The following is a 19,357-nucleotide window of genomic DNA, read 5'->3' on the forward strand; positions in this document are numbered from 1 at the left end:
AGACGGGAACGAAACTGAAGATCGATATTGAACAGGACCAAATACACGGGAACAATACCAGCAGGAAACCGGAGTCAAAACCCACATCTTGTGGGTGCATAGGTTCGTTGACGGACTGACAAACGGTGAGTGAGAGCACTGAGTTTAAATAGAAGGGAAACCAATCTGTCAACGAGCCGCAGCTGGCGCCACATGGGCGGGGCCAATTGGGCGCCATGGCAACCGTGATATTTGTACTATGTTTTTCCAACAAGTTATTGCAAATTTTGTGATAGAATTATATTTCTTATTCCCAAAAAGTGTGATATCTTAATACAGGATTAAGATTTAAATCAAATACTATCTCAGCGGCCGCCTGTTTCCCTCGAAACAGGCGTCATCCTTGTTTCCCAGCCCCCTTGAACACAGCGCAAGTGGTGTTGATTCGTTTTAGCAACGTTAGACCTGCGCTGGCTTTTCTTTTTTCTATTTTCTTGCTGCTGTATTTGTGGACATAATTCAACCTGAAGGGCCCGCGAGATACACTTAACTCCGCTTCTTAATCTCGAGATGTCGAGTGCAATATTTATGGATGTGGATGAATATGGATGAGTATTAAGAGTCTGGGAAAAGGATGCTTGAGGGGAAAAAACGCTCAAAGCTGGAGTTATTGCTGATGCGTTCTGGGGGAATCATAAATTGTGGCTATTAAAAATGCACAAAATATGCACAAAATACTAATTTGTGGGTTTAACGGCTTCCACTTGAGTAGGTTTTATAAGATTCAGAATGGAAGGTAACCTAATACATATAATTATCTGATGACCCAGGTGGTTGTGCATGATCTCAATACAGTGATCCTCGGTTGTCACGGTTACTGGGGAGCAGAATCCCCCGCGAAAAGCGTAAACCCCAGAAGTTGAGACGTCCCTCATAAAAGTGAGTAAATAGGTGCTGCATTGTGTTGGGTTTATTATTGCTTAATTAGGTGAATTACAATGATTAACTCACTCACTACCATTGAGAAATTACAGTAATCCCTCGGTTATTGCAGTCAACGGGGACCAGAACCCCCTGCGAAAAGTGTAAATCCCAGAAGTTGAGACGTCCCTCATAAAAGTGAGTAAATAGGTGCCGTGTGAGTTAGTATGGTTTATTATTGCGCAAATACGGTAATTGCAATGATTACCTCACTCAGTACCGTTGAGAAATAACCATAATCCCTCGGTTATTGCAGTCAATGGGGACTGGAACCCCTTGCGAAAAGTGATAATTTTGCAAATTAGCGTCACTCTTCCATAAAAGCCCCCAAGGGGCAGACTTACCCTGAGATGGCTCCTTACCAACTGAGAATATACGACTGTAACAAAATAACAACTATAGATCTACGGATAAAAAACACAAAACACAGAATTTTAAAACAATAGTAAAACGTGGGTTTTTCCTTTCAGAGTAAAGCAGGGGTCGGGAAACTTTTTGACCCAAAAAGCCATAAGAGCAAAAAGATTTTCATTTTTTTTAGAGAGAGCCACACCATATATATAAGGACAAAATTCAACAAAACCCCAAAACCCGCTCTCCAGATAGATAGATAGATAAATAGATAGATCGATCGATCGATAGATAGATCGATAGATAGATAGATAGATAGATAGATAGATAGATAGATAGATTTATCTTGGGTATGTCTTAGATCAGGGGTGTCAAACTCATATTAACTCGGGGGGACACACGATAGAACAAACATTCTGTCGGGGGCCGGACTAGTAGATTAAAGAGAAAGAAAAAGAGATAAAGAAATAAGAGAAAGAGGGAGGGAAAAGGAGAGAGGGCGGGACAAAGAAAGAAAAAGAGAGAGAGCATGAGAAACAAAAGAGATAAAAAGAGAAGTCGCGCAAGAGGGGGAAAGGAAGGGAGCGGAAGAAAGAAATCCAAAGAGAAATAGAAAGACAGAAGGAGAGAAAAGAAAGTGCGAAGGGTACGAAGAGAGAAAGAGAAAAGAGAGGAAAGGAAAAAAGAAAGTTAGAGCAAAAGAAGTTAAAAAGACACAGAGAGAGAAAGAGACAAAGAGCACCAAAGGAAGAGAAAAAGAAAGACACAGAGAGTGAAAGAGAGTGACAGAGAGTGGGAGAAAAGGTGTGGAAGAGAGAGAGAGACAGAGAGAGAAATAAATACAAGTACTGCGTCTTTGTGAGAGGCACCTGGCTTTGGCAACATCAAGTTGACATTTCAACCTGCAGCTTGTTTTTCTCTTACGCTTCTCTGAGTGTTGTCTCGCGGGCCGGATTCAATCCTTTAGAGGTCCTGATCTGGCCCACGGGCCGCCTGTTTGACACTTGTGTCTTGGATTAAGATTTAAGGCGAATTCTACAGGATTATTTAGGGGTTAATCTCCATTTGTATTTGCGGTTTCTACCTAGCAACAACTGGAGCCCTGGAAACTTTACGCTACGGTGGGAGTGTTGCTGGGCGTAGACTTCCTGTCCCTGGTCATCTGGCAGATCGTGGACCCTCTGCACATCACCATAGAGGTAAATTTATGGCCCTGGTTGCTAAAATCTATGATATTGATTGTTAATGATGATTATAAATAAATAGAATTCGAATTTTGACACACGGCATAACCTAGGTCAGGAACAGTGGTACTAGTTATTGCATCTAAGCTCCTAGCATTAGCGACGGACGACCATAGACATGACATTTGTCAAAGTCAAGGCCCGCGGGCTACCTCTGGCCTGTGAGGGGGTTTTCTGCGGTCCCCCTTATAAGTATTGTATCATCTTCCTGGAATTATATTTATTTTACTGGATATTACTTCTTAAAGTAAGTTTTTGGGGATGAATGTATGCTTGTACATTGTTTTATTCTATTTCAGTCAACTGTATTTTTCCGAGTATTTCGGTTAAATGACTGATGGAAAATTGCTATCCTTTTAGCCTGCTTTTGCTAAAATAGCATCAGCTACTGATTGTGCCTGAATATTATGGACTTTTATTTCATGTTCATGTTACGGGAATGTTTATATCAAGGAAAATTGTGTTTTGTCCCTGTCGAAAATTCAAGATTACTGATATAATAAAATACTGTATTGCTTTATTTATTTATCTCATCATGTTGGAATCTATTTGTTAGCTTTTTAGTAGGTTCACTAGACATTTGCATGATTTTAAAAATGTCTCCAACCTTTTTTAAGATTACAGTTTCTTCTTGTTACTAATTAGCACAAAGGGCACCCAGTTTCTAAAATGACAATTTATCATGTTATTACAATGTTGTTACTATGTTATTACCAGGTTAATTTTTCGGAATAAGGGTTAAAGTCAACCACTACCAAAACATTCTAGGGAATCCCAATGACCCAGCCCTGGTGAGCTATTTTCAGAACAGGTTCACAGGCAAGGCAGCTTGGAGACCCGTGTTGTAAACCATGCCTGCATTAGCAATCATGATGTTAGCATTAGCAACTCTGTCCACAATGTGAGATTTGGTAGTGGCTACAGCACCAGATTACCAAAACCCCTAGATTTATAGACACAGGCAAAATGACAGCGGTTATTGTAAATTTGGGTATTAGTAAATTTTCTTGCATTCATGTATACAAGGCCTGCATTAGCAGTCATGATGTTAGCGTTAGCAACTGTGTCCACAATGTGAGACTTGGTGTGACTACAACACCAGATAAAAAAAAAACTAAATCTACTCACACAGGCAAGATGATAACGGTTATTTCAAATTTTGGTAATGGTAAATTTTCTTGCTTTCATGTACGCGAGACCTGCATTAGCAGTTTTGATGTTAGCGTTAGCAACTGTGTCCACTATGTGAGACTTGGTGTGACTACAACACCAGATTACAAAAAAACTAAATTTACTCACACAGGCAAGATGATAACGGTTATTTCAAATTTTGGTAATGGTAAATTTTCTTGCTTTCATGTACGCGAGACCTGCATTAGCAGTCATGATGTTAGCGTTAGCAACTGTGTCCACTATGTGAGATTTGGTAGAGGCTACAACACCAGATTACAAAAAAACCTAAATGTACTCACACAGGCAAAATGATAACGGTTAATGTAAATTTGGCTAATGGTAAATTTTCTTGCATTCATGTACACAAGGCCTGCATTAGCAGTTATGATGTTAGCGTTAGCAACTTCAACCACGATGGTAGAATTAGTTACATTACATTTACAAACACAGGCAAAATGACGGTTACTGTCAATTTTGATCACGATAAATTTTCTTTAGTTTGACACTCCTGGTTCCTATGACAATGTATACTTGATTATTATTCATTTCGATACTGTTTGTTTAAATGAATTATGTTTTTGTATCACTAGTGGGTGCTGAATAACACACAAAGTCCCTCAAAGACCAATCTAAAACGTTTACTTCCGCAATGAGAATTTTGGTATTTCAAGCATCAAGCTTAGAGACTTACGGACCTTATCTTCTGTGTCCCTTTATCTTCCTTGTTTTATTTTATTGTTTATTCCATTATTCCTCACTGTTAAATGTGAAACTGGAGTGCCACGTCCAATTTCGTTGTCACAATATGTTCAACCCATTTTGTAGCAATGACGATAAAGGTATATTCTATTGTATTATATTTCCATTTTTTCCATTCTCACCTCCATCTAATCCGGTGCAGGAGTTCACCAGGGAAGCCCCCAAAGTGGACCTGGACGTCCTGATCCAACCCCTGCTGGAGCACTGCAGCTCCGAGAAGATGAACACGTGGCTGGGTAAGTTTGATTTCAGAACAACAGCGCTCATATTGAACTTTTATGTGGGTCACAAAGTAGGCCAGGGGCCTCGTGGCGTCAAGCAAAGTGCCAGATGAGACAATGGGCAGCGGCAAGATGCCGACTTATTTCTCCCTCCCCCGCTGCTTTTATTCTTTTTTTCCTCTGTCAGTCAACCAGATGCCGAGTGACTTCTTGCACTTTTAACTCCCGAATAAGAAGCGGAATCAAACGCACTCGTACTGTATCGAAGGAGCGGAAGGGACGCGTGCAGATGGTTTCTCATCTTGTTAAAGCTTGACACATTCTCGTCTTCTGAGGACCGATGATTCATTCATGTTGCTGTAATGAGTTGTGCGGACTAAAATGAATGGTACCACTGAGATTTGAACTCAGATCGCTGGATTCAAAGCCCAGAGTGCTAACCGTTACACCATGGAGCCCACACAGTGTTGATATTCCCCATTTACTGTTAATGCATAGCCCAGCAGTGAGGTTGGGAGAGGCAGGTGTGACTGTGCCTCACTTGTCATCATGGAAATCTCAAAATAAGTACCGTATTTTCCGCACTATAGGGCGCACCGGGTTATAGGGCGCACCCCCAAAAAATAGTTTTTGGTCCTATATCTTCCATAGATAAGGCGCACCGGATTATAAGGCGCTACAATGGGAACGTCGACAAAACAGTCAGATGATTCAGTCCAACTGATTACCCCCTTAACATTCCCAAAGCTTGCAAAGAAGCAAATACGTGTCGTAGACACGTGCGGATGCGGTGTCCGTACGATGTCACTTAAATGCGGCATTTCAAATATCATTCGGAAGGTTAAAGTCTTGGAATTCAAGAAATGCCAACCATTCCTTACTTTCTATTTTCTTTTTCGCTCGCAACTTTACTGTGCATATGACAATAAACACTTGGAATTGAGTTGAATTCACTCAACTCATCACAGCAACATCAAGATCGTTCTAAAACAAGATACCGGGAAAATATAAAGCCGCATAACTCACCTAAGTTCTCACGTTCAATAATGATACGCAATCATGGTCTTCTTACAACCGTGAGTGTAGTAAATCCTGGAGAGTAAAATGTTTTCAAATACAGACTAATGAAACATGTTTCTTTATGGCGTACGTTAGCAAGCTTGCTATTCAGTCATCTTTTTCGGCCAATTGCAGGGTTTGTTTTGGCCCTCTAGCGTATCCGAGCCTCCGAATAACTTATTACCGGCTTAATAACAGTTTGTAAACATTTTCGACAGACCGTGTTCCTCAAGATTGTTTGATTTTTATTTTATTTTTTTTACCATGGCTCAAAAAAGGTTTAGACCAGGGGTGTCAAACCCATTTTAATGCGGGGGGCCACATGATTGACAAAACATTCCCTCGGGGGCTGGACTTGTAGATTAGAGAGAGAGAAAGAGAGAAAGAGAGAGAGAGAGAAAGAAATGATGAGAGAGGGGGAAAGAAAGAGCAAGAAAGAAATTCAAAGAGAAATATAAAGAGAGAAAGAGGGGCCAGCAAGAGAGATAAAGAGAGAAGAGAGAGAGAAAAGGAAAAAAGGGAAGAGAGAGCAAAATAATGTAAAAAGACACAGAGAGAGAAAGAGGAACAGAGAGACAGGGACTGAAAGAGAGAGAGACAGATGGTGAGAGAAAAAGTGAGGAAGAGAGAAAGAGAGCAAAAGAAATACAAGTACAGCGTTTTTTGAGTGGCACCTGGCTTTGGCAACATCAACCGGACATATTTCGACCTGCAGCTCATTTTTTTCTTGCACTTCTCTCAGGGTTGTCTCGCCTGCCGGATTCAATCCCTTAGCGGGTGGGATCCGGCCCGCGGGCCGCCTGTTTTAGACCCTTGGTTTAAACAATGGAAATGTTTTTGGTTATACATGAACTAAAGCCTTTCAGATGTATGCCAAAGGACAGACAAGTCTCTTTGTGTTCACAAATACTTCTCCAATAGCGTCGTTTCTAGTCCACTTGACACCATCAATTTACCCAAGTGGGGGTTCTGTGGTTGAGCCCGCTAGAACCTGACTTCAGCAGTTTGAGGCCAAGTCTAAGTAGAATCTCTGAGGCATGAGTCTCCAGACAATGGCCTGTGGCCATTTGTGGCTTAGCCTTCCTTTCCCAACAGCCCACAGCGTAAACACAAAAATGACATGGTGGACGAGCCTGTCACATGGCCTGCATGGCTTGTTAAAAAAGGGTGGAGGTAGTCAGGTTGTCTCAATATATGCCACTAGATTATTTATGATAAAATAATTTGGATGCGTCGCAGAAGCCCAGACTTTCCGGTCTCCAGCCACTTTGTGCAGCTCTTCTAGCATGATGCCAAAGCATTCCCAGGTGAGCTGAGAGACATAGTCTCTACAGAGTGTCCTGGGTTAAATAGATAGATAGATAGATGGATAGATAGATAGATGGATAGATGGATAGATGGATGGATGGATGGATCGATGGATGGATGGATGTCTAGATGGATAGATGGATGGATGTCTAGATGGATAGATAGATGGATGTCTAGATAGATGGATGGATGTCTAGATGGATAGATAGATGGATGTCTAGATAGATAGATAGATGTCTAGATAGATAGATAGATAGATAGATAGATAGATAGATAGATAGATAGATAGATAGATAGATAGATAGATAGATAGATAGATAGATAGATAGATAGATAGATAGATAGATAGATAGATAGATAGATAGATAGATAGATAGATAGATAGATAGATAGATAGATAGATAGATAGATAGATAGATAGATAGATAGATGGATGGATGGATGTCTAGATGGATGGATGGATAGAGAGATATATGGATGTCTTGATGGATGTCTGGATAGATGGATAGATAGATGTCTAGATAGATGGATAGATAGATGGATAGATAGATGTCTAGATAGATGTCTAGATAGATGGATGTCTAGATAGATGTCTAGATAGATGGATGTCTAGATAGATGGATAGATAGATGTCTAGATAGATGGATAGATAGATGTCTAGATAGATGGATGTCTAGATAGATAGATAGATAGATATAGATGGATAGATATATTTTTATTTATCCCTGTAGGGAAATTTACACTTCCAGCAGTATCCTTGTGTTGAAAAATAAAATAATAAAATAAAAGATATAGAATACAAAAAGACCCAATATAACGTGTTGCAATAGAGTATTTAAATAGTGCTACGGAAAATACACACTGTAATAAGAATAGGGTAATATGCCAATGTGGGGTTTAATGTGGGCTTTTACTCCCCTGGGTGGAGTTAAAGAGCCCCATTGCATGAGGAAGAAATGATATCCTCAGTCTGCCCGTAACCAGACTGTGACAGATACTTTATTCATCCCCGTAGGGAAATTCACACTTCCAGCAGTATCCTTTGTCGTTTATTAACAGATTAACAGGATGGCCTAGGGGTGCTGTGTTGTAGTTTAGCAACAGCGGAGTGGATGACGTCACACGCTAGGCCAAAAGTCCGACGTCCCTCCAGCAGAAGGAAATCTTCGTGTTCACATTGATAGCAAGGCCACCTCCTCTCCGCTTCCCGCAGGCTTTTGTGTCTCTGTCTGTCCTATAAGCGCTGAAGCGTATCTCCGGGTAGCTCCACATTAGCGTCCGGGAACCCTGAATTTACAGTAATTGGACCTCTGTGAACTACTCACTCATTTAATTGGTCTATTGTTGCTGGGCGAAATGAGATCTGAAGATGTGCTGGTGAAGGAATAAAAATATATTTTACTCTCTTAAACCGCAGGTGTGGTTTACGGCTACAAGGGTCTCCTGTTGCTCCTGGGCATCTTCTTGGCTTACGAGACCAAGTCGGTATCTACAGAGAAGATCAACGACCACCGGGCGGTGGGCATGGCCATCTACAATGTAGCGGTGAGTCACCTGCCACGTTTGCACCTTGGATTGTTGTGGAATGTGGATAATAACTAATGATAAGTATGTAGGCATCTGGTGAAGGTGGTGGGATGACGTTGTTGTAGAAGGTCACCAGATGATATGCTGAGGGAGCCGGGGCGGGTGACCTTCACGAGATATCTTAACTTAATTTGAGAACACTATAAAGGCCAATGTAGAACGTCTAGAACTTTGAACGTGTCCCGAATGCAATAAAGAGCGTTCCCTTTTTGCCATATCTCCTCTCTGCGTATATTTTGGGGCGATGCCCAATGACGTTCTCTCCAAAATAAGTTCTACGTTCTACATTGCCCTTTATAGTGTTCTCAAATCAAGTTAAGATATCTCGTGAAGGTCGCCTGCCCGGCTCCCTCAGCATATCAGCTTGTGACCTCCTGCAACGACGTCATACCTCGACCTTCACCAGATGCCTACATACTGATCATTAGCACATTCCACAACAGGATGAGGTTTGAGCTGCAACTGAACCGGGGTTTGTGCTCTCCTGCAGGTCTTGTGTCTGATCACGGCTCCAGTGACCATGATCCTTTCCTCTCAGCAGGATGCCTCTTTCGCTTTTGCCGCCCTGGCTATCGTGTTTTCCGCCTACATCACGCTGGTGGTGCTCTTTGTCCCTAAGGTGACTACAGTTTACCTGTACAGTGAACCTTCATTTATTCAGGGCACGGTTGGGCTCGTTACTGAAAAACGTAAAATGTTATTGGTATGTTATTGGCAGTAGCTCAGGAGGTAGAGCGCTCGTCTTGGGATCAAGGGATCCCAGTTCGAATCCCAGCTCGTCCGTGTTACATGGCGAAGTGTCCTTGGGTAAGACATTGAACCCCCAATTACCCCCAATAAGCAGGTTAGCGCCTTACATGGCTGCACAGATCACGGCCGCTATTGGGAAATGTGAAGCACAATGTAAAGCGCTTTGGGAAGTCATTGACTTGAAAAGCGCTATAGAAATGCAGATCATTTCAGATCATTTCATTTCATTTCAGTTACATGTCGAAGTGTCCTTGGGTAAGACACTGAACCCCTAAAACCCCCAATAAGCAGGTTAGCGCCTTACATGGCTGCAAGGCCGCTATTGGGAAATGTGGAGCACATTGTAAAGCGCTTTGGGAAGTCATTGACTTGAAAAGCGCTATATAAATGCAAATCATTTCATATTTATTGTGTTACCCCCCCTAAATTACTGAAACCCAAAGTAGAGTGTTTCTCTAAAGGTAACTAGCTAGTTACAAAAAAACTTACGGACATTGCCCTACTTCAAATGAAGTTGAATTTGTTGGTCAGTTGTTTCAGTGCTATATTTTCTATGTTTAAGGTTTATATAAGTAATTTTAAGGCTTGTATAAGTAACATGTATTGTCTTGTACTAAAAAATAAATATTTCATAAAATCATATGCTCTATAAAGATAAATAAAGTTAAGTTTAACTTACTTTTGGAAGATGAGCTTCAAGAGTTAGGCGACGTCCTCCCCCGTGTTAGAAAGTGGCTGAAAAAAAGCGATCCAACCATTTTCTCAACCGTATCAAGCTTTCTTATTCCACTTTCATCTTAAAAGAAACGACTTGCCTCTTCTCTACACTTTACACCAACTCTAATGAATATGACACGAGATATTAAACAAAAAAATAATGAAGTTCTTGGCGCGCTGGAGATACAGTATAAGAATGTTTACAGACGAACTAGGAAGAGGAAGCGTATTTCTTCTTCGGGATGGAAGCTGAGTTTGCTCTCACAGCGCCACACGCCGGTATAGGCGGAAAGAAGCACTGCAGTAATGTCCTGTACCGGGAAAAAGGTGCACACAATACAAAATCTACAAAATCCGAATATTTTTCCTAATCCCGAAAAAATGTTCAAATCTTCCATTTTTCGTAAGTAGGGGAGCGTCTGTACTCACATAAAAGCCAAACCCCTAAAAAGGCTAGCCACATACCGTAAAATTCGGACTTTAAGGCACACCTGATTATAAGCCGCACCCAGCACATAAAAAAAAAAAAAAACATTTTGTACATACATAAGCCGCACCTGACTATAAGCCGCATGTGCCCATATTCAAACATGATATATTTAAACATAAAGACGGTGTATGGAAATAGTTTTAATAATATACATTACCTTCACCCCTTATTGACCAGCTCGGTGGCCTTGGGGATAGGACTGGGAGGTCGCTGGTTCAAGCCTCGGCCGAGTCATACCTAAGACTTATATATATGGTAAACCGTCTTCATCTTCCTCCTTATAACTGACGCCATCAAAGTCGTCTTCCTCAGTATCGGAAAGAAACTTTGTCATATAGACGTCGTCCCACGCTCCCTTATTACAAAACATATTTCAAAACACGCTAGCAACACGCTCGCAAAGTAAAGTTAACGTGCCATAGCTCTGTCTCCTTCTTTATCGGATTGCTCGATTGCGTTTAGCTTGAAAGCTGCGTCATGTGCCTTTCTTTTTGCAACTTGCATGATTAGCAGGGATGTGATTGAGGTGAGGAGAAAAAGTCTGAAACCTAGCCGGGGGTTCGGGGGCCCAGGGCAGAGCCCAGTGGGGGGGCACTGGGGGGTGATGCCCCCCCAAAGCTCCTGGGTTTTAAGCAATTTACTTGTCCAAAACCATGCTTAAATTAATAATTTAACATCTTTAGAAGATTTAAATAACAAAATAATTTGCCCACATACCTGATTTTTTTGGAAATACTGCAAGGTCCGTTCAAAAGCAGTTCAGACCCTGCAGCTTGTGCAACGATGTGGCCAATTTATGCAATTTTTCTAACGGCCACCAGGGTGCGCCAGAGCAATAAAGGAAAGAGTGAGACAGTCGGATTTGTTTGCTACGCAAGTGAAAAAGTCGGAATTCTGACTATAGTCGGAAAAATCACATCCCTGCGTTAGTTTACTCTAATTTAATTTGTGCACAAGCTAAGAAGTTACAGTCTTCCTCGGCGCATATATTCCACCGGTCTAAATCTCACCTTTTGTACTCGAGCGCCGCTGGCGGCCGTTAAAAAAATGACATAAATAGGCCGCATCACTGAATAAGCCGCAGGGTTGAACGTTTGGGAAAAAAGTAGCGGCTTATAGTCCGGAATTTACGGTAACTTGTATTCAATCGTATAAAATCCCTTATAGTCAAATGTATAAAATCCTTCAGCAGTCAGGAGTAGCTTTTCAAATACTTAAACTGCGATTGTGCACTATTGATCCCGACACCTCTAAAACATGTATGGAATGCAGTCCGATTGTTTTCCTGAACCCAGGGTATTACTTTTCTCAATTATCCTTTTACACGTACTTATCGATTCTTTCAGATGCGTCGACTGATCACGCGCGGCGAATGGCAATCGGAGCAGCAAGACACGCTCAAAACCGGCTCGTCCACCAACAACAACGACGAGGAGAAGTCGCGCCAGTTGGAGAGAGAAAACCGAGAGTTGCAGAAGATCATCCAGGAGGTCTGTGCAACATGCCAACTAAATTACAACATAAACATAATCCACAAAAGTGCCACAATTGGAAATTATTTGAAAGCAACACCATTTTTTTCTTCTTTTTTCCGTGTTTTTTTTCTACTTTTTTTTTAATTTTAAAGAGTATTAGCGCAAGCTAGCTGTAAACACTGTCTGCAATGCTAACGTCTTCATAGTAAAAAATGTTGGTAATGGCTATATTTTAACGACTTCATATTTACAAATTATGCTGATGGCCTCATGTTAATGAGTTATGCTAACAGATACATTCTAAAAAGGGATGCTAACGGCTAAATGCTAACTTCCTCATGGTAAAAAAATTTGTTAATGGCAGTACCAGCTCAGTAGCCTAGATGGTAGTGTGCCCGCTTTGAGACTGGGAGGTCGCTGGTTCGCGCCTCGGCCGAGACATACCTAATTGGTATAATGGCGGCGCCCTCTGTTGGCTGCGGCTGCATCGACTCGCTACAACGGGTCAGGTGTATCGACATTTCGTTCTGTGTACATTGTTACAAAGAATGACAATACAAAGGAAATTATTATTATTATTTTATCAACTTCTTATTTACAAATTATGCTAATGGGTACATGTTGATGAGTAATGCTAATGGCTACATGCTAAAAAGTGATGATAACAGCCTAATGCTAACTTCTTCATGCTAAAGATTTTTGGTAATGGCTACATTTTAACAAATTGATGTTTACAAATTATGCTAATGGCCTCATGTTGATGAGTTATGCTAATGGGTACATGCTAAAAAGGGATGCTAACAGCTAAATGTTAACTTCTTCATGCTAAAAAATGTTGGTAATGGCAATATTGTAACGACTTTATATTTACAAATTATGCTAATGGACTCATGTTGATGAGTTATGCTAACGGGTACATGTTAAAAAGTGATGCTAACGGCAAAATGCTAACTTCTTCATGCTGAAAAATTATTCTAAAGCTAACATGCTAACGATTCAGCAAATTGAATGGGCTCAATGCATTCCAGATGGGCCGGATCAAATAGAATGTCTCATTCCTTTCGAACATGTACATTTTAAAGTTTTTAATGTGTAATAACAGTGTTATTACTATGTTATTACCATCAATGTGTTTTTTTAGACCTCCACAAGGCGTATATTTGTTGCTAACGGTTGTAGGCCCATCTCAAATGAACTTGCCAGTACCGGGGGGAGGGAGGCGCGCGAAGTCCCCCCACAGAACGACGTAAAAAATGACAGAAACATCTCTCTGAGTTAAAAACTTTATGCTAACTCACAATGCTAACAACCGGGGTTATATATACGTGCCGGGATCATCTTCCAGATCAATCACAACTCTTACAATTGCCGCGGGAATTGTCTAGTTAACGTTTTGTTTTCTTCCCATGGCGACGCAGAAAGAGGAACGCGTCTCGGCACTTCGGAACCAGCTCGCCGAGAGGCAAGCCCTGCGCAGCCGGCGCCGCCCGTCCGCCAGCCAGAACCACAACACGCCGATGCCGAACCCCTCCCACAGCGACCCCAAGTCCCTTCTTCCCCCGCCGGGGTACCCCATGGCCGACAATCACTCGCTCCCGCCCTCCTTCTCCAACTCTTCCAACTTGTACCCCGCCGAGAGCAAGATGAGCCGCAATCACTGTCACAACAGCCAAATCCCGCTGCTTTACAAATAGAAGCTATCACAAGGGGGGAAGTAGCGCCCCTGGACGTGTTATAAGGGGGGGGCACAAGGGGGAATTGAACCACCTGGCAGAGCCGGCCCAAAATGTTAAGATTGCTCAGTCCATGTCTGAGCACGTATGACCGCTAGAGGGCACGAAAGAGCAAGTTTAAGCCAGTACAATTGAGGAATAACAGTCACACAAACGAAGGTTGAGGTGACGTTTATAGTCAGTGTTTTTTAAGTTTACATTTTAAAAGATTCTCAGGAGTTAGATATTTATTATTTGTTCTCTTTAAACTGTTTTTTTTATGTGTGTTCATACCTGTCAACCTCCAGGGCTCCATGCCCTTACAAACTGTCGTATTTTCCCTTACAAAATACAAAATAATCTTACACCATATTTTTTTTCAAACGTGTTTATTTATGTAGTTTAATATGTTATATTGTACATGTGTTTCGTTATATCATATATATTGTTAATGAACATTTTGTGGTGAGAGTTGCTCGACATGAATGAGGTTTATTATAAAAAAAAGTTCAAAAATGAAGTAGCTTGGACGTTCACTGTAGAAAGAAAAATACATGCAAATATGATTAAGTAGAATTTTCTTATTCAAATTATGAATTTATTTTCTGCATTAAATTATTGTTGGTAATATACTGATTAAATAATAATAATAATAATAATAATAATTTCCTTTGTATTGTCATTCTTTGTAACAATGTACACAGAACGAAATGTCGATACATCTGACCCGTTGTAGCGAGTCGATGCAGCCGCAGCCAGAGGGCGCCGCCATTATACCAATTAGGTATGTCTCGGTCGAGGCGCGAACCAGCGACCTCCCAGTCTCAAAGCGGGCACACTACCATCTAGGCTACTGAGCTGGTAATCACAAACTTTTTTTCATTTTCTCCTTTTATACTTCCTTTTTTTCTTAACTTTTTTATACAACATAATAATTCGTAATAAAATGCATCGAAGCAAGTGAGCCGTTTGAAAGCTGGCTCTCTTTAATGAGCCGAAAAAGCCGGTTCTCTAAAAAGAGACGGACTTCCTTTCACTACTTCAAACCGCTCGCTTCGTTTGCAACGAAAAAAAAACATACCGAGATAGAGGCTTCCGCGGCGAACTCGTTTTACTTGATTGATTTGTCGTTTCGTGATAGTCGCTGTTTACCGGATGGTACCCATCATTGACAAATTTGCGTTTTTCCGTACAAATTTTCTCGTACGTCGTACACGTCTCAAAATGCATAATAAACGTACTTTGTATGGCAAAAATGTACAGGTTGACAGGTATGATACATGAGTTTGTGTCCATCTGAGTGAAAGTGTTTGTATGTATGTTGACTTTGTCCCTAGGCAGGGTTATTGAAAAACGTAATTAAGTACTCAATTTAAAAGGTAATTATGTCCCCCGATCCCCCTTCCGAGATTACTGACACCCGAAAGTAGCCGAATACTCTTAAACTATCCAATTACATTTTACGTATATACTCACATTGAAGCCGACCTTTCAAAACTGGCTAAAAATATTCCAAATAATAAAATAATTTAAAAAAAATATGCGACCTGTGGAAGCGGTGAAACCTTCATATTATTTTGGCTTGTGAAGTCTCTTGCTAACTCACAGTTGAGACACTCCATATCCATTTTGTCTTCAAACCACTCGAATATTTCCTTCTCGATTTCTAGAGAATTTCCAAGACATAATCAGGCATAGTCAAGTCATGTTTATTTGTATAGCCCTGAATCAAGTCTAAAAGGGCTCTACAGAAAACGGACTATGATTACACCATTCCCTGATCTAAAACCTACATGAAGGCAAGGGAAAACTCAAAACCTCAGAATGAGGAAATTTAGAAACCTTGAATTATAATATCAGCATCAGACTGGGACTACAAACATAACATTCTAAAGACCAAAATTCATAATTCTTTGCTCACATTTTCCCCATTTATATCATTGTTCCTGTATAAGCCACGCCCCCTCCCCACATGCTACCTACCATTCGCTACATACAGTCAACGTTGTGATTCACGGTTAGCTTTTACAAAGCAGCGGCATGACGCATTATGCCATAACGACAAATGAGTTGAAAAATATATGAAAAATGTTATAGTACTTTAGAACTTGTTCAATAACAATTGAGACACTCCATATCCATAAAAATAAGTACTTTCTAGGAAAGTGTTCCTTTGAGACTCTTTGTGGTTAAGGGCTATACAAATAAACATGACTTGACTTGTAACACGTTACTCTTGAAACAGGTCCTAAGTATGTTTTATGTCTTGGATTATATTTGTTGGCCACGTGTGTAAGAAGAATTTCTCATCACATTCACAAAATATGACGTAAGAGGAAGTCTGGTGGTTCACAAATGAGTTGCCTCTGAATCCTTACTGTGGATCATAAAGAGGAGAACATGAGGAAGGAGCGTGAAAATATGTGTTCATACTCTCGACAAGATAAATTTGTATCTAGAATTTGTCATATCTCGAACAAATTGTCTTCATAAGAATTGACTGAAAACCAATTAATCCGTTCCAGGTCATTCAAAATCATCCAACTTAATTCTAAATAATAATCATACTCATCTTCCTTTCAATTGATAAATAACATGTCTTAAATCACATTTGCTGGAAACATGTGTAAGAAGAATTTGTAGTGACAGTCTTAACATATTATGACCAAACAGGAAGTCTGGGTGGTTCGCCAATGAGTTGCCCTGAATTCCTGCTTTAGAATGTGGAAAGGAAAATATGAGGAAGGTGCGTATCTGTGTCCTGGATGCTTGTGTGTCTTTTCTTGTATGTTTCATTTTTATTTTTTTGGCTCATTGTTTGAAGTACAGTCGCCCCTCTACATACGAATTGATCTCATATCTATATTTTCTGAAATCTCGACACATTTTTCTTCTAAGAAATAACTGAAAACCGATTACCGTATTTTTCGGACTCTTAGTCGCTCCGGAGTATAAGTCGCACCAGCTAAAAAATGCATAATTAAGAAGGAAAAACCATAATAGTCGCATCTGGAGTATAAGTCACATTTTTGAGGGAAATTAACACCGAAACATTGATGTTACCTTGGAAGGCAATTTAATATGAAAATAATATTCAGATTATTCAGATAACCCTAGCATAAAGCAACTATCACCTTCACTCCAAATCACTAAAGCCAATTCAATCTTTATCTTCTCTGTCATTTTTTTAAAGGTAAACAACTAACCCAACTCGGGAGTCAGATGATAGGCCGCTTACTCCTTTCACCTCACGTGTCACGAACCAGAACAGGAAACAGGAAGCTGAACCCAATCGCGTAACGTTACTCACGGTTTATTGGGGAGAAGAGGAATGAGCGCACACTCAATCCGTGGATCGTTGGTCCGGGAAGTAGATTGATCGCCACGAGGAAGTGGTCAAAATCAAACAGCTCAGGGCGAGAACAAAACCGGGGCAAAGCACAGGCAAAAACGGAGATTCACAGGGCTTGACAAAACAAGAGCAACAAAAACACAGGCAAAACGGGGATTCACAGGCTTGGCATATCACAACAGAGTTTAACAGGAGTTATGCAGACGCTCTGACCACAAACGACTCAAAGGACAGCGTTTAAGTACTCCCAGGGAGCAATCTGTCAATGCGTTTCAGCTGGTGTCCGTGGGCGGGGCTAATTGGGCGCCGTGGCAACCATGACAGAACCTGGCGCCACATGGCGGGAACCAATTGGGCGCCATGGCAATCATGACACAGTCAAGTTGAAAATAACAACACTTGCCTGGGGCACCCTCTTGTGGTTTGGTGTGAAAATTACATGTGAAATGATATACCGGTAACAAAAATTCAAAACTCTATGATATAATGTGTTAATAGTTTCACAAATAAGTCTCACCGAAGTATAAGTCGCACCCGCGGCCAAACTATGAAAGAAAATACGGTAATATGTTCCCGGCCTACGACAATCATTCATATTAACCTTAAGTAGCTATAAAACTTATCTTTATTTAAACACGTTCTAATAGGTATTGAACATAATTAAACAATAATAAGATACATAAAATGATTCTATCTATCTATCTATCTACTCTGGTCATATTCCTCGAGAGGGGTCATCGACAGCAAGACAAACACATACAAATATAAAGAAAATGAAAAAAAAGGGAAAAAGTAGCAAAAAACACACACAATTTTTTTGGGACCATGGCTAACCCAAATGCCCAAAGTTAAGCACCTCGGCACCCATGTTGGTCATGCTTTCGTCCCTCCAGATGAAACGGGACAAAAGAAAGCGGCCATGTCACTCGGGTCAGGTGACACAACACACTCTACTGTTCAACAGCTTTCACTGGTTTACCCCTGCCGCATCATATAGGTGCCCTGCCCATCCCTTAGAACACGTCAAAACATCCCACTATCCTTTCACAACACCTCTCCACTCATTCCTATCACCAACAAGAGCTCTACCTTCCATTATATTTAGACCTTTTTCCTGCAGTAAACTCATAACACCATCCATCCACGTCAATCGTCTCCTTCCATTTACTTCTGCTCTGTAATAACATAATAATAGATTTAAGACCCCAGCCCTGGATCGAATGAGGGTACCTTTGCGAACATGGAAGATGCAATGCAATAATAAAACACAATACAAGAGCGCAGGATCAGTTACTGTATGTATGCGGAAAACATACATGCTAACTGGGATGAGCTAATGCTGGTGGTCGCGTCTTTTTTTTACAAAAGACATTTCACATCTCGAATTCTTCATAGCTTGCGTGTAGAGGGGCCACTTTACTTGTTTATAGTTCTATTTTTTGGGCTTAGGAGCAGAAGACCTACCGTAAATTCCGGACTATAGAGCGCACCTGATTATAAGCCGCACCCACCACATTTCAAGAGGTAAACCGATTTTGTACATAAGCCGCACCTGTATATAAGCCGCATGCGCCCACATTTAAACAGGTAACACAAACACAAAATTAACCCAAACCCGACTTCTTAGATTGAAACTAAATGTCCTTCATTAAAGTCCACAGTCCAAAAATCACAGCCGGCAAAATGAATGGAAAATGATACCGGTACTTAAGGTTTGATGCAGACCTGCAGAGTCCATGTCCCGTTGTAAGTAATCCAAGGGAAAAAGTGTATATTTCCTAAGGTAAGGGTGGGAAAAATATATCGAATGAACACATTTACTTACGCAACTCCTTTTTCTTCAACCAACTCTTCTTTCCTTGTCTGTCCCTCACCTTTAGCCGTCCCCACTTAAACTCGGCACCCCGCGTTTGTTCCGCCCCTCATTTTTCGTTCACACGTGCAAAACATATCAGAATAAGTGTCTAAAATAAATACAAATAAATACATTACAAAAATATACAGTTGCAAATACATATTATACATGAGTTACACGGTACACCGAGAGAGTTTTCAAAGCTTTAATAATAATAATATAGCTTTGACAGGGCAGTTAATGGTAGCAACACTCGAGCGCCGCCGGCGGCCGTTAGAAAAATTACATAAATTGGCCGCATCACTGTATAAGCCGCAGGGTTGAGCGTTGGGGAAAAAGGTAGC

At 40.8% G+C, this 19,357-nt stretch overlaps 1 protein-coding gene across 1 annotated transcript in view; it reads left to right on the top strand.

The window, feature by feature from the left end:
- Positions 1-16,714, top strand: part of LOC148372804 (gamma-aminobutyric acid type B receptor subunit 1-like) — a 211,921-nt gene extending 195,207 nt beyond the window's left edge. Inside the window, exons 19-24 of the mRNA XM_088327382.1 lie at positions 2,400-2,510; positions 4,630-4,723; positions 8,493-8,620; positions 9,153-9,281; positions 11,966-12,109; positions 13,513-16,714. Of these exons, the coding sequence (XP_088183508.1) occupies positions 2,400-2,510; positions 4,630-4,723; positions 8,493-8,620; positions 9,153-9,281; positions 11,966-12,109; positions 13,513-13,788 (882 nt within the window). The 3' untranslated portion in view covers positions 13,789-16,714. The remainder of the gene's footprint in view (positions 1-2,399; positions 2,511-4,629; positions 4,724-8,492; positions 8,621-9,152; positions 9,282-11,965; positions 12,110-13,512) is intronic.
- The last annotated feature ends 2,643 nt before the right edge of the window (positions 16,715-19,357 follow it).

The sequence above is a fragment of the Urocampus carinirostris genome, chromosome 2 (genome assembly GCF_059441175.1).
Source record: "Urocampus carinirostris isolate Australia breed hairy pipefish chromosome 2, RoL_Ucar_1.0, whole genome shotgun sequence".
Taxonomy (NCBI): Eukaryota; Metazoa; Chordata; class Actinopteri; order Syngnathiformes; family Syngnathidae; genus Urocampus; species Urocampus carinirostris.